This window comes from Doryrhamphus excisus, chromosome 1, assembly GCF_030265055.1.
Source record: "Doryrhamphus excisus isolate RoL2022-K1 chromosome 1, RoL_Dexc_1.0, whole genome shotgun sequence".
Lineage (NCBI taxonomy): Eukaryota > Metazoa > Chordata > Actinopteri > Syngnathiformes > Syngnathidae > Doryrhamphus > Doryrhamphus excisus.
This window is the reverse complement of record NC_080466.1, coordinates 10,762,886-10,779,708: the sequence shown is the minus strand read 5'-3', so window position 1 is coordinate 10,779,708 and position 16,823 is coordinate 10,762,886. Positions and strand designations below refer to the sequence as shown.

Genomic DNA, 16,823 nt, shown 5'->3' with positions numbered 1-16,823 from the left:
GAGTGTGAATGGTTGTTTGTCTATATGTGCCCTGTGATTGGCTTGCGACCAGTCCAGGGTGTACCCCACCTCTTGCCCGAAACCAGCTGGGATAGGCTCCAGCACCTCCTGCGACCCTCGTGAGGATAAGCGGTAGAAAATGAACGACTACAAGGATTACCAATAATAAAAAATAGAAGCCAAAGTACTAGTAACCTTTCCATCTAAATAAGAAGATACTGCAAAGTTATTATAGTTACTTTTATTGGAGAATATTTTTTATAAAACACTACATACAATAATGAAATGAAACTGGAATAAATAATAAAAGCAAAGCATTAGCAACCTTACCATGTCAATGATAAGACCACTACACTGCTTAGTTATTACTGTTGCTTTCATATTGAGCATATCCTTTTAACATGCTCAAGGACAATTTAGCGAACCTGGCAGATACGTGCCAGGCAGGTACGAGTCCTGTCTGTGTGTGTGGGAGGATGGCTGCATTTTTATGTATCTTTTAGCAACAACAATACAAAAAAATCCTGAATAAATTATGCTTTTCATATAAATCATCATCATTTTGACGCCAATATTCATGTGAAAGGTGTTGCCTCTCAGACAGACACACACACACACTGTTTAAACACATCCACACACCCGTCTGCTGAAAAGGATGGCAATCCATCAGTGTGCTCATTGCTGTCACGAGGAAAGAGACAGAGCTCTAAGCCAGAGTCGTCCAACACAAATTTGATTTAGTTCAATTTGCCTCAAACAGCGACATGTGAGCACTATGAGTGCTAATATAGACTGGCACCTTTGCTGCTAACAACCATGTGTTTGGCTCGCTTTCAATGGCTGGATTCTCACACTGTAGTACGCCGCAGGATTTTATGAATTCTAGAGTGTCAAAGTTGTGGAAATGAGCAATGGCTTGTCGTGTAAAGACACCGTAAAGTGGTGTAAAAGATTAATGTTGTTGGTTTTAAAACATTTTGAAGGTTTTAAACGCATTTTATGTCATAAACAACTAAATATCAAATATAATGAGAGGATAGATGGGTATCACAATTAGCTTGACCTGTCGTTAAATGGACTGCATTGAGTTTGGTCTAGAATTTTAATTTTACAACTTGTCTTGTTACACCACCAAACAAATACTGGTTATGCATTACAAGTGTTTTTTATCAGTTTAACAGTTATTTATCCGTGTTTCTATGGTAATTAGCATTTACTGCACCTATGGACATTTCTTGGAACATGTGTTCAAGATAACTCATCATTTCATACATGTATTTAATTATTACAGAAGAAAACTTGCTACATGCACTGGGCATGTTTCATTGAATTAGTTTGCCCACACCTCGGTAATGGCAATGGCATTTTTATTATTTTTTTGAAGAATACTTGCACAATTCAACTTGTCCGAAAAGTAGTAGGTAGAAGCATATCTTATTTAATCCTAATCTTTCTCCGTGCCTCGGGAATTACGGATCTTTTGTTCACTTTCACATTCTGTCATAAATGTAAAGTTGTTGTTTTTTTTCATTTCATTTTTTTCATCCTATTAGGATGTGTGTAACAATAGATACAGTCTAATGGTGCCTCGTTCCCTCACTCTATAGCAGGTTTTAAACAAATAATTAATTTTGTGGTTGACTATGGCCAGAAAAAAATCTGTCACAAAATATTGAAAGACACGTTATGGATAATATTCTGGTCATTAGGCATCAGTAATGTTACATTAATGAGACATTACATTAAATTACCTTCACACTGCATGGAGACAGCATGTACAACATGATAAACCTGTCATTAAGTGTGGATGTTGTAAAGTTTTGGCTTTTGTCTTTCATTCCCACTCGGTTTGGAACCCTTTCTGAAGTTTAGAAAAAATGAATTGGTCATAGCTAGCTTGGTAACTCGGCTACCGATTATATACCTGCAGTTATCCTATAACCTGCACAATGTGGTGTAAACAAAGAAAAATACCAACAAACATATTTTAGTTATGTTATAAATTGATGATATTGGTTATGAGGAGTGTAATGGTGACAATGGGGGTGTTATTTTATGTCTACAGGGCTCTAACAATGTTAAAAAGTGTACTTATAAAGTCGTAAACAGGTTTTGTATGCTCTATTATTCAGTTTATGAATATTGAATCCTACATTACAGAAATCCTTATCATGATCAGGTGAGGAACCAATTAACTTTGATAAACGAGGATGACTGCAGATATCTTATGCAGGGATTAAACAAAACGAAAGTGTTCCTTGCCACTTCATGGTTCAGTCTATCACGTTTTTTGAAAAATATAGTCATTTATTCATTTTCTACCGCTTATCCGCTTATCGCGGGGGTACTGGAGTCTATCCCAGCTGTCTTCGGGCGAGAGGTGGGGTACACCCTGGACTGGTCACCAGCCAATCACAGAGCATGTATAGACCAACAATCATTCACACTCGCATTCATACCTATGGACAATTAACCTTTCGACATTAACGACATTTCGTTGGCAATTTCACTGCTGTGTTTTTGTGCAATGACAATAAAGGGACAATTAACCTAGCATGTTTTTGGAATGTGGGAGGAAGAAAAATATATTAATTAATAAATCATGCTGTTTTCTTGTTGAATACGGCCCTAAATTTGACATATTTGGTGCCTAAATTAATTGATTAATTGCATTCAGAAGACACATGTAGTATTGTACACCAGTCACTGTGTAACTAATGTTACTAAGTGCTGAGATACACAAACACCAGACTTGGTCTCTGGAACAAAAGGCTTTTTTTGCAGGTTAATCAAGATCCCTAGTTGAAAACACTGGCGACTGTTGTGACCGTAACCCATGGCAACATCCCAACATCCTCTACTCACTCCCTAGAGAGCACATTTGTAGCAAAACACACACTAGCACGAGTCCCATGTATGTCTTAAGTGGTTTATTTTCTGTTATTTTGTATACTATATTGATCAATATTAGTATAAAGATGACTCCATGGGTCTTATTTGCTGTCTTTTGGGGTCTAAAAATGTATAAAAAATATATTTCCAAGGTCGTGAAGAAGTTTTGGCTGTTCTTACTTAAGAAAATATCCCACTTATAAATAAGGACTCCTACTAGAAATGATCTTATCTTATTAACTTATCACAGTCGGGTCATGATCCAATTACTTGTGATAAAGGAGGGATTACTGTACATATACATGAATAAATAAATCATAGAAAACGTGAAAAGCTGCTGACATCTTCTTCTTTGTGTTTCTTGCCTTGCTCAGGTGGCGAACCTGGCTTGCTCCATCTCTAACAATGAAGAAGGTGTCAAGCTGGTTCGAATGGCTGCCACCCAAATTGACAGCCTTTGTCCACAGGTAAGTTCTTTGACTGTGCACGTCGTAAAGCATTCGCACAAACCTTGTGTTGGGTGCTTATGTCTTCAAGTCATTTTTGAAAGAATACTTTTCCTTAGCAAATGGAAGTGAGGTGAGATTTAAAGAATCGAGGCTGGCAGAATGGGGGAGCTATCCATCAATAATGCGGAGGAGGATTTTATAGTGCTTTTTCTCGGCTTGTAAGAACCAGTGGAAGTACCAATCAATACATTGTTTCCAGGGTTAACAGTAGGCCTTTTTCGCATACGACCCAACTTTGCGAGACACAAATGGAGAATAATTTGAGATGGTAATGTACAGAGCACTCACTTTGCAAAACAAAGGATCAACTGTCTCATTGGTCACATATCAAATACAGCCGATGCAGACTTTGCGACTGGGAAGCCATGGTAGATATAACGGCCAAATACAAATCCACACCCATGACCACAGTATCTCAAATGCCCTAAAAAAAAACCTGACTGCGTCCCTGTGATCCTGGGAGCTGCTCTGTATGATGCAGTCTTTTTATAGGGTCATTGGGTCTTTGGCAAGTTTCCAGACAGGTGCAGTAAGAAGCGAGGACAAATCAGCGCTGGCCTTTGGCATAATAATTGCTTATTGGGTCATTCAGTTCACCTCCTTAGCAGTGATGCAAACAGAGCTACTGCAGGATTTCGACTTCGATTAACTTTTACACTATTTCACCACTGCACAGTAACGGCCTCTGCTGACCTTGGTTTGGGGCGGTTTGTTTTCTGCTTCTAAACAGTACCACATAAAGCGGCAAAAACCGAGTCACATTGATCACATTACTTCGAATGAGACAAGGTGAAAAACAATGGAGGCGATCGAGCATTTCCTGTATTTGTGTGGCTGTTGGCCAGGATAAGAAGATTAATGTTGTTTAAGAAGAGACTGAGGGCAGCAAGAAAACAGACCACTGCAGCAAAGTGGAGACTGGGGAGGCAGGTTTCTTTCTTCGCTTTTATGATTATTTCATAAATAATATCAATACTGCAATTTGTCATTTATTGAGTTTAAACAGTGATCATTAGAATCCCTTATTTATAAATCAAATATTTTTGGAGTTAGAGCATATAAATATATAGTATATACTGTATATAAATGATTTAGTATAATTAGAACCCTCTACAAATTCAACAACACTCATGTAGTCACTTTTACACTTGTAATAATAATAATAATAATAATAATAATAATAATAATAATAATAATAATAATAATAATAATAATAATAATAATAATAATAATAATAATAATAATAATAATAATAATAATAGGGCTGCACGGCGGACTAGTGGTTAGTGTGCAGACCTCACAGCTAGGAGACCAGTGTTCAATTCCACCCTCGGCCATCTCTGTGTGGAGTTTGCATGTTCTCCCCGTGCATGCGTGGGTTTTCTCCGGGTACTCCGGTTTCCTCCCACATTCCAAAAACATGCTAGGTTAATTGGCGATAGGTATGAATGTGAGTGTGAATGGTTGTTTGTCTATACCTATGTGCCCTGTGATTGGCTGGCGACCAGTCCAGGGTCTACCCCGCCTCTCGCCCGAAGACAGCTGGGATAGGCTCCAGCACCCCCGCGACCCTCGTGAGGAAAAGCGGTAGAAAATGAATAATAATAATAATAATAGAATATAAGCCAACGTAGACATCACACATTAGCAGTGACCTCCTGTTGTGGCTATTGGATAAGTAAAATATGATGAAATCTACATCTTTTTTGTCAACCATGAAACAGTGACACTAATGCTACATGGTCAAGTTATTGCCCACTGGAAACCAGGACAATTTCAGCACTTTTTAAAATAGAAAAAAAGTCTGTCATGCCAAAAAGGATGTTTGGTTACTCTACTTGATTTTTTGTTGAATTCCAGGTTATATGGCCTAGCTGTGTTCGGCTCTGTCATCTTCACTGTCTTTGTGTCAATATTCCATTCATTTCATGGTCTTGAAAGTGCCTCAGAAGTGCCTGACTTGAAGGTTGTACAAATGCATTTGAAATGATGAAGATGAATACAGTCATGCCTTTGTGAGCTAAAATCAAGAAGATCAAATCGAGTTTCTGTATTTACAGGTTATCAATGCAGCGCTTACTCTGGCTGCCCGACCTCAGAGCAAAGTGGCCCAGGACAATATGGACGTCTTCAAGGACCAGTGGGAGAAGCAAGTGCGGATCTTGACTGAAGCCGTGGATGATATAACTTCTGTGGATGACTTTCTCTCAGTCTCAGGTATGGGCTAGTGCAAGGTGATTAAAAGACACAGTGGGAATAATTTTTTTTTTTGTGTTCCTCTTCCAAGAAAACCACATCCTGGAGGATGTTAATAAATGTGTCATTGCGCTGCAAGAGGGAGACGTGGACACACTTGACCGAACTGCCGGAGCTATCAGGGGCCGGGCTGCTCGCGTTGTGCACATCATTAATGCTGAGATGGAGAACTATGAACCTGGCGTCTACACTGAGCGTGTGCTGGAGTCCATCAAGCTCCTGTCTGAAACTGGTTAGTACACTAGAAACTCATTGTAGAATACAATGGCCGCTTGTTTTATCTGGTAATGGTTTTAGATTAAGTGCTGGTATTAATAACTGTGGCTGTCAGAAACCTCCTGATGTTTGTGTGTGGTAGGTGGGCTAAATACTGTACCAGGAAAACTACAGATGTGCGTTATCAATTCTTTCAAGGTGTCTTCCAACACAAATATTATACATTACACAATAAGAAAGGATGATTTATCGTTATATTAGATGTTTTAGATATCTGCCATTACCAGACCGTCACCATAATGCCCAACCAGTGATGTTGGGTATACAGTTGAAGTGCTTGACCCAAACAAATGTTAATGTTAATATTAAGAGTACATACATACTACGAGTGAAACGAAGCTGTGCTTATCAAAACACCTGCATGAAAATCCAAATTGTTATTGTAAGATTTGTAGAATATATCTAGCAGGAAAATTTGGATTTACTTACTTTTTCATGGTCCGACGTCTTCTGGGATTTTGATTTTATATTTATGTATTTCCATTTGCATCAGTGTTTGTATTTTCACTCACAGATCCCGGTCTGAGTGGAGAATAGATAGCCGGGACAGCTGATGGTAGAAGCGCCCTCCGATAATACACGTTCAGTCCCAAACTTTTCTTTATCTGATGCACAGTATCAAAACAACTGAAACTGAAATTTGCCAAATATTATATAGAAGAATGTGACGTGGTAGATGGTTCTCCGAGTGTTTGAGCAAAAAGCCTTCCGCACAACAAGCTAGCATAATATATATGAAAATAACAGAAAATGCACCACAACAATCTAAAAACACTGTATTTCATGTGCAGTTCTGCAACAGATAAAAGTGATGTCACTTCCTCCTTATCCAGTCTGTGACTAGATAGTTTTTTAGTGGCAAAAAATGTAAAAAAGAGTAAAGATGTCAACATTCAAGCACATCTAACATAGGAAAAATGGCTTTCATTGTTATTTTGCATGACAAAAATACAAAAATTAACATGTATTTGGTGTTATGCGCAAAGGTTAGCTAGTTTTACTTCATTTTACTTTTATCATACAATGGTATACAACTTCTCTTTGACAATTGGTAATTTTTAAAAATATATTTTTCAATTATCTGCACAGTTACGACAATTTAGCTAAGTTTGGGAGTAAACCAGCATCACAGAACATAATGGTTGTGACAGTGAGAGTCCAATGGTTTGGTCAATGTTCCTAGTGCAGCGCTGCCACTGATTTTATTGAGAATTTTGATGCAAAGCCATTGGCATGTCAAGTGGTGTGTCACCATGCTTTTACCGGCTTCCTAGTAAATTACAAAACACACCTGTCTGAATGTCCTGTGCCCCATGGTTTCAATCGCTTTATTGGCTGCTTTGCAAACCATTGAACCACCTGTTCAGTCCTCTGCCACTGTTGGCCTTCCTCCATTTATCATCTCTGATGGAATGCTATTTGTTTAACGCTGTATATGTTTTGTATTGAATTAAACAAGTGTTAATAGGAGTTTATCGTCAAGCAGAAGGTAGTACAGTAATCCAATGCATACCAAAATATACAAAAAATATATTCATTAATAAATTATGCTGCACATTGGATGTATATGCCCCATTATTAGTCAAAAAATATAAATATTTTTTAAATTGAGTATTTTTAAGCATTTTATTGAAGGTTTGAGTTATCTCACAACAGGCACAATAATCCCAGACACAAGCTCCTGTTGCTCCGAAGTGAAAATTAAACTCTTTACCCACAACATCACTTCCTGTCCACACCCCACTCGAATTTTTCCCAAGCATCGGAACACATTTACAGCAACACACGAGAACAAGTCTTATTATCTCTGTTATTATGGTTAAGGGGAGTGTAAAGGTGACTTGTGAGGTGTCTAGAGGGCGCTAATAATGTTAACAACTGTATTTGTAATGAGAGGTTGTAAACAAGTTTTCTAAGTACAAAAATATTCCATTCACTCCTACTTCATGGTTGGGTCAGGAACCAATTAGCCACAATAAGTGAAGGATTACCGGAGCAGTGCAACCAGTGATGCTGGTTGACCTAAAATAATATAAAAATAAGGTCTTCATCAGAAAACTGCTATTATAACTCTGCAGGCAATTTTTAAACTCACTGGCAAACAGACTTAAACAGAAGTTAACACTTCTATGTTAAGATAGCGGCTGGCACGAGTCTACATCTCAAATACACAAAACCAGATACAGAAGATCCAAATCAAAGTCCTTTGTTCGCAAAAACGTGCTGAGAGTCCTACCATGTACGCTGAAATGGGAACAAACTAGAAAGGGGGGAGGTTAAAATAAATTGTGACGTACTGATGTCAGTTTGACGTGCAAAATGTATCTGACATTTAAGTCAAATTTGACAAATGCACCATTCTGAGTTGCTTAAAAGAAAAAAAACAATGGAAAAGTGCAGTGATGGGGTTTAGCAATTACCTATCTGCATGATACAAATCAAATCTTGATGCCTTTTTAAAATCAAGGCAGGGCTCTGCTGTCTTTAGTTCTTGATTGTTGCCCACTCGTTCTTCCTCGTCCGCTTCTATCTCTCCTATTATTGCTCACTTACCTAGTTGGTGCGTCTATTGTTTCCCTTGTTGCATCCATCTGCTGGCATAATTGCAACACAATCAGCTCTCCTAGCAGCTAGCTGATAAATTGCAAACAGCTTCAAGTGAGTCACGTGTTCATCAGTCTGAAAGTCATCTGGCACCGGCAACCCCCCCAATAATAGACCTCCTGCAGCACTAGTTATATTCTACCTTACACACTCTCTTCTGTTATTACATGATTCACTTCATTTGATTGGGACATTGCATTTCATTGATAGTATAGTGTATAGCAGGGGTCTCAAACTCAATTTACCTGGGGGCCACTGGAGCTAGGGTCTGGGCGAGGCTGGGCCGCATCAGGTTTTCCAAAAAACAAAAAAACGCTTTTATTAAAAACAGAAAAATATACAAACTTTTTCAGTGCTTTGGTTCTGATTTTCTACAATAAAAGCTCTGATAAAACATTCCACTGTTCTCAAATAACTTAATTTTTATTTTTCTGCACAAAATAAGATGAAAAATAAATAAACAAATCAAGAATAAAGAAAATCAATCAATCAGTAATAAACAAATAAATATAAAAATAATAATAAAACGGCAAATAATAAAAACTTAAGAAACCACATATAGTTGGTGGGTAGACAAATTATTTTTTTTTCTGATTAAAATTAACAAAGCATTATTAGAGCCCTGTAGACATGACAAAACACAACTATAGTCACATTTATACTCTGTTTATTTACAACATATTGTGCAACTGCAAGGTCTTGAGACACATGCTAACTCGCAAACTAGAGAACTAGCGACCTAAACGGTAGCCTTCAAGTTATTTCCTTTAAACTTAAATAGCCAAAAACTTACCACTTCCACGCGGATAGGGAGGATAACTATTAACAGTTATTTAACCTTTAACATGAACATTAATCAAACGTAATATTTTTTTCTGGGTACATGATACCATACAGCATCCATATCAAACTTGCGCGGGCCACAATAACATAACTTTCATATCAAGGCGGGGGCCTCAAACTAGTGTGCTGCGGGCCACATTTGGCCCACGGGCCACGTGTTTGAGACTGGTGTATAGTATAGTATAGTGGACACTTAAGGTTAGTCTAAAATAATGATGAACCTGCCACACATAGAAACTTTGCAATTCTTCCATGAAGTATTGCATTTGTTTCTACCATTCTACAGCAAGCAGACGTGTCATTGTGTTCGGTGTTGCTTTTAATTGAGTTCACTATCATAAGGTAATGGTCTTAACTACACAGCCATACATCATGTACTGTATGAAATATACTTTACTATGTTACTTGTTTTTGAAGTTGCAAAATAGACACTCTTGCTGAGGTAGATGTTCAAGCACCTCCATGTTCAAATCATATTTGTAGTGGAACCTGTAAGAAGTATGCTATCATCACATATCTATATAGCATGTGTAAAATATATCACTGTAAATGTCACTCCAAATAAGGTCTTTAGTTCATGCAATAGTGTACTCTGAAAGAGACAAAACTGTCTCCTTGTATAGAATTGAAGGACACGGTTTTGGCAAGGCATCTAAATTACATATCGTAATTGAGACAATGCAGTCGGAAAGCAGGCAAACAGGAGGTCCTGATTTGGCTCTTTAGACAACGTGCATTTCTCCTTCCTGTTCTAAGTTTAGCGGCGCAAGTGGGGCTACAATGCACATCTGATCTGGACCATGCAGCACTTATTGATCCTCATGAACTTTTGCTTCCCTCGCTCCCTCAAAGACCTGAAGTCTATGAGTTTGATCACAGTCAAGAGGAAATCTATAGCTGGGGGAAAGATGATTAAATGTAGCTGAACAAAGGGAAAAGGATGCGGGACCACACACTTTTAAAGGGTACCCAGTCCAATTAACTAGACTCTTCCAAAAAATCAATAGCTGTCACCAATGATTTCACTAAGTGTTTCCAGCAGAGATTTTCGTAGAATTCAATGATGTGATGCCCTTTTTTTCTCTCTTCCCCTTTGTGATGTTCTTGCCTATAACCTGCACCTTCCTCTACATAATATGTACACCGGATGTTTAGGCTAACACCTATAAGAGATAATTAGCCAGCGGAACCTCATTCAGGTCTAACATTGATGACTTCGGACTTCACAAATTAAAACTCACTTCAGCATTTAGACATGTTCTAAATGTCATTAGGCTCACTCCAACTACCCTCATGTCCTCTTTTACTACATCCAAAAACCTCCTTTTTGGTCTTCCTCTACTCCTCCTACCTGGCAGCTCCAAACGTAGCATCCTTCTACCAATATATTCACTATCTGACTTTATCTACAAGGCCTTTAACATGTATTGTCCCTCTGATGTACTTGTTCCTGATCCTATCCATCCTGGTCACTCCCAATGAGAACCCCAGCATCCTCATCTCTGCTACCTCCAGTTCTTCTTCCTGTCTTTTCCTCAGAGGTACTGTCTCTAGACCAAACAACATGGCTGGTCTCAGCACAGTTTTGTACACCTTTCCTTTCATTTTGGCTGAAACTCTTCTATCACACATCACGCCACTGATCTCCATCGCTAGTAATAAAGTCTAAATAAAACTCAACATCAAACAATTTAAATAACCATACAGTTTGCACACAGCTGCTATGTATAATTTACATTTACATTGTGCAATAACTGTATACAAAAACACAATTAAATAACAATGCAATCGTTTTATAAAATACCTATATACAATTATTTGCAAAAGTATGTACATGAATGTGGAGACTATCACTTGTAATATAAATTGGGCTTTGCTTTATATTTGAATCAGTGTGAGCTTAATCATTTTAAGAGTTAATAATAATTGCTAGTTTTGATATATTACTGTATATTCAAGGTATTTTTTCCCCCCGTTTTTTGGCACACTCAGCATAATATTTACTGAGCCAGTCGGCTTTGGTCAGGCGTCCTAATAACATATTGACCCAAATATATGATGATAACTTTTGTCTTATAGTGTATGGCTATGCACCTTGCTACAATTCCTGATAGAATGTATGTGGTGGACATTCCAACATATTTCCATCAGTTTTTTCCATCAAGCATCTGGTGAATGAAACAATGCATGCCCTTTAGCATAGTTGTAAGTGAAGTGTAAATAAATAATAAAGAACATTAAAACATTAAAGAACTGCAACACATGTCTTTTGGTGTTATAAAACACATACTATGTAGCAACAAAACATAAAAGGCGCAACAAAAATCTCTCACTTTCTTCATTTTTAATGTGATTTAATCCACTTACTGACGCAGCGTAAAATAGGCTTTTGGGAATTGCTGGGAAGACATTTTAAATAGAAATTTTTAAATCTTCTGCAAGTTCTTAATGAGCAAGGTTGCTGATGGTAAGGAGCAATTTCACTCATTCCGGTTGAGAAATGATGAAGGGAATTAAATGTGACCATGTAGGAATGGATTTTTTCACCCTCTCGGCTTAGGCACGGTTTAAAGCAGAAAGTTATGCAAGTACAATGAATGCCTAAAACCCCCCTAGTGCGTAGATGGCGTGCCCCTGTGAGGTGTTTAACAAGCCTTAAATAGAACAAGCCTCAAACGCTTTTTCTTTTTTTAATACCTTTTTTTGGTTGCTAATCCTTCGTTCCGCACAAAGACAGCCCAGTTTGGATGGGACACTGCAAAAGCAGTTCTACCCACATAATCTAGGGTAAAACATGCTTTAGAAACATGAAAGTCAGTATAAAAAGTGCATGTCAGAACAATGTCAGAGCCCATATATTCAGAAAGTCAGGGGTCAGACTTCTTGCTATATTATTCTTACATTGTGTACTACGTAACAACACTGCAAAGCTCTGCTATATCTTAGACATGTACTTTGGCAAATGGCGAATGTACCGTATTTTGTGGACTATAAGTCACACTTTTTTCATAGGTTGGCTGTTCCTGCGACTTATAAATGAAAAAAAAACTGTTTATGTTAAATAAACACTGGACACCTTTTCTGTTCATGTTTATTTTTTGTGTGGCTGAATAACCATTGGGGCGGCACGGTGGTCAAGTGGTTAGCGCGCAGACCTCACAGCTAGGAGACCAGGGTTCAATTCCACCCTCGGCCATCTCTGTGTGGAGTTTGCATGTTCTCCCCGTGCATGCGTGGGTCTTCTCCGGGTACTCCGGTTTCCTCCCACATTCCAAAAACATGCTAGGTTAATTGGTGACTCCAAATTGTCCAGGGCACATATAGACAAACAACTATTCACACTCACATTCATACCTATGGACCAATTAACCTAATCTGCATGTTTTTAGAATGTGGGAGGAAACCGAGTACCCGGAGAAAACCCACACATGCACGGGGAGAACATGCAAACTCCACACAGAGATGGCAGAGGGTGGGATTGAACCCTGGTTCACACCAATATAAAAGAAAAAAAAAATCATTTGAACAATGATTCTTCCAGCTTGGCCTGTGTAGAAAAAAAACAGTACAGCATGAGCCTATTATGTGGAGTTATTTCCTTTGACGTACTTGAGTTCTAAAAAAGGGTATCTAATGGATACGGTTTGACTTAAGAACTAACTGATTGTTTGAATAATAACTGATTCATTCAGAAAAAGGTGACTATTTCCACTGCACTTGGCTGAAGCACATTTAAGGAGAAATACTCCAACCTTGAATTGACTATACACTTTTAAATAGTGGCAGTGACCATTTCCTCATTATTGTTCTCTTCTGACTTACAACTTGATGAAGAGTTCACTCCTTCCCTCTCTAACACAATTTATTTCCACACAAACATAAAAAAAATAATTTGAACAATGATTCTTCCAGCTGAGCCAGTGTGAAAGAGAGTACAGCAGGAGTCTACTGAGGAGAGTTCTTTATTTGTTTCTCATATGGTATTCGGGAGTTGTTATTGTGTTGGTAACTTTAGTAATTTAGTAATAATTGTGTTGACAAGACATCTAGAGACGCCTCACATTATCGACTACTTCCACTGGACTGTGTGATATCGTTGTAAAAGCCTCCTGAGAACTAAATTTCTTTAAAGCTGTGGGAGTAGTGGACAGTATAAAATGGCGACTACTTCTGTTACATTTAATCCCAAAATGTACAGGCATTATGTGTAGGCCAGTCTGAGAATGTGTTATTACTCACTGTAAAACCCTGACTAAATCCCATTTAACATGCCTCAATGTAATAACTAGGAGCAATGTTACCCTGCCTCTTGAAATGGCACACTAAGTTAGGCCGTATATCAGTTTTTTAATCTACCCTCTCCAGGCGCTACATTAATGATTGACTTTAAAATGTGCTCCTCCCTCTTTTTTGCAGAGAAGATTAGTTTAAACATGGGGAGTTACACTACTTGGCAGAAAAGTGTCTCGAGGAAGAAGAAGGAGGGAAGAGTGCGGCCATAACCACTTTCCCATTAAGCTATTGATTTCTCCCCCTCTCAAGGACACGATTCAATCCTCGGCCGATGTGTAGACTGTCTGTCAGGAATCTACGGCTCAGCTATACACACAAGAGTTGTGCCGTGGCTGCCTGTATTTGGCCTGCCCATTAATCTGATCACACTCAATGCACCAAAGAGAGGGAGGGATAAAATAATAGTATGACGGAGTTTGTAAGGCGAGGACCAGTGGTGTAGTTTCTTAGTGTTTGGTGCCAGTTTTACAGGCGGGCAGAACATGCATTAAGACAGTGTTTCTAAAATGATATATGTCAGACGGGGAGGGCGTGTCTTCAAATTTGGCAAATGATGCTGGTGCCAGCAACTGATTTGGACAGATTTTAAAAAATTATATTACAGGTTGTCTGTAGGAAAAAAAAAAGTAAGTAAAATGTATTTATATAGCACCTTTCACAGACAGGAGGTCACAAAGTGCTTCACAATCAAAATAAAAATTTGAACTGCAAAACAGTAAAAACAATGCATACACAGCTACAAGAGCCCAAAAATAAACATAATAAACAGTGGATATATCAGCCCAATCAGAAAGCCTTAAGAACAAAAAACTATTTAATTTGGGTTTTAAAAACATCAACAGAATCTATTGAACGCAGAGAGAGAGGAAGATCATTCCAAAGCCGAGGAGCAACAGTATGGAAAGATCGGTCCCCTCTGGCCCGGTAGTGGTAGTGGGCCGCACAGTGGCCTTGTGGTTAGGATGTTGGCCACACCGTAAGAACATCTAGAAGATCTTTGTTCAAATCTCAGTTTGGAGATTTACTTGTGTGTTTTCTCCGGGTGCTCTGGCCTCCTCGCACATCACTATAAATGTTGGCTTAATTGGTGGTGTTAGGTGTGAATGTGAGTGTGAATGGTTGTCTAGTGTGATTGCAATGCACTATAGGCTCCAGCATACTCCCCCACGACCTGAGTGAAGACTTTGCCTCGGTTAGACGGGAGTCTACTTTTAGTATATAGTTTTATTTGGGTTTTTTAAAAAATCAGATAACATGTTTCCTTGTTCTAGCGAACAAAATGGCAACCAGTACCGGATGTTACTGTCACTTGTCTATGATGTCATCCGCGATTGAACACAACACATGTCTGTATAGTTTTATCATTATAGTTTCACATGCATGAAACCATTCTAAATGCACTTAAATTACGACTCAAAAGGCGAAATGAAAATTTAACATTACTTTGACCTTCCTTGAAGACAAAGACAAGATGCGGCGGCAAAGGCACCATCTTCCTGTTCAGCTATTTATTAAATTCAATGGTGTTTTTCACCTTTTATTTTGTTAATCAAAATACTGCCACTTGCAACTTTCTGTTTTGAGTTACGCAGGTAAAAAAACACAATTGAATTCAAGAAAAAACTTATGTCAAAACAGGAAGTCGGTGGTGGTTTAATGCCACATTGTGTCTTTTGGGACAGCCATCAATAATCTTCTCTGTCTTCAATTTATATGTCATCTATTTATATGCATTTCAAATTGTTTTCTCCATGTCAAACTACAATTGTATAAATTAAAATGTGTTTTGTTAACATTTTAGCTTTTCGGAATGGATCAATTGGATTCAAATTATTGCTTATGGGAAACATGGATTCAGTTACCTTCGGTTTTGGTTAGAGTCAGACCTTGTGGAATGATTAACCAAGGTTAACCAACGCTAACCAAGGTTCCACTGTATATTACTTGATGTTATTTTTATTTATGTATTATTCTTTAGAACTCTTCATTGTTTTTACAGGGCACTAAGTCAACAAGTGTGTGAAAGAGTCAAAATGTTAAGATGGCAGGTCGACTTCTGTTTTGATAGATGCTGATACTTTTATGTGACACACGTTTGCGCTGATTTCCACATGCCAGAATGCTATTTCAAATTTCTCACCAGAGGCTACCTTATGCCAGCTTTGTTTTCTTTGGTGCAGTTATTTTTAAAGCCATACTGCAGAGTGTCTGTGTTAGAGCGTCTATAAATATTCACACTAACAAAAGGCACGGTAGGTATTTCTTAAATCCTCAATGAAGGCAAAACAATGCAACAAACTTGTTGAAGTAAAAGTGTGTTTATACCATTACAAATTATACATAAAGTTGTGCCAAGTGTCTAAATCGTTTTTTCCCCCATTTTTTTCTCCCCTGCAGTCATGCCCCGTTTTGCTGAACAAGTGGAGGTAGCAATCGAGGCGCTGAGTACAAACCCACCACAGGCCTTTGAGGAGAATGAATTCATTGATGCATCCCGTTTGGTCTATGATGGCGTCCGGGACATCAGGAAAGCTGTCCTCATGATAAGGGTATGTCACTTCACATGCTGAGTAGTTAAAATGGCTTGTTATGTTACTTTTTGTTGTTTTAAAGTGCTTCTAGTTATGTAGTTTGAGAAGCTTTAGGAAAAAGTTGTTTACTACATTATCATTTATTTTCAATGAAGTAGTACTGTTTTTCTCCCATTATAATTTGGCATTATTTATGTTGTTCTGTGTCTATTTTGTTTTGATATGGCTCAAATTCCTTACAATTGAGCTCTACAGAGTCTGAGACCACCACTGGATTTTTCACAACAGTCCTTTTGGCATAGTGAATTAGCAACTACAATATTTCACATACATACAGTATTTCACAAACATAATGTGGATCAAAGCACAGTTTTGAAAATTTGCTAGGTCTGTGCTTTACTAAGCCCACCCCAGCTGTCTTTTGGCGAGAGGCGGGGTACACCCTGGACTGGTGGCCAGCCAATCACAGGGCACATATAGACAAACAACCATTCACACTCAAATTCATACCTATGGACAATTTGGAGTTATCTTCCTCTGGGTTTCTCTGTTGCCATTGTATCTCTCCAGATCACTGGTGTGTGTGGGGGACAGTCAGAAAGCCTCTGATTCACTTGCG

At 38.3% G+C, this 16,823-nt stretch overlaps 1 protein-coding gene across 3 annotated transcripts in view; it reads left to right on the top strand.

Annotated features, from left to right (window-relative positions):
* ctnna2 (catenin (cadherin-associated protein), alpha 2) overlaps window positions 1-16,823 on the top strand; it is a 223,596-nt gene that overhangs the window by 180,696 nt on the left and 26,077 nt on the right. For all 3 annotated transcript variants that reach the window (XM_058046016.1, XM_058046015.1, XM_058046014.1), the window contains 4 exons: window positions 3,267-3,359; window positions 5,462-5,618; window positions 5,689-5,889; window positions 16,071-16,222. In XM_058046016.1, coding sequence (XP_057901999.1) covers window positions 3,267-3,359; window positions 5,462-5,618; window positions 5,689-5,889; window positions 16,071-16,222 — 603 coding nt within the window. The remainder of the gene's footprint in view (window positions 1-3,266; window positions 3,360-5,461; window positions 5,619-5,688; window positions 5,890-16,070; window positions 16,223-16,823) is intronic.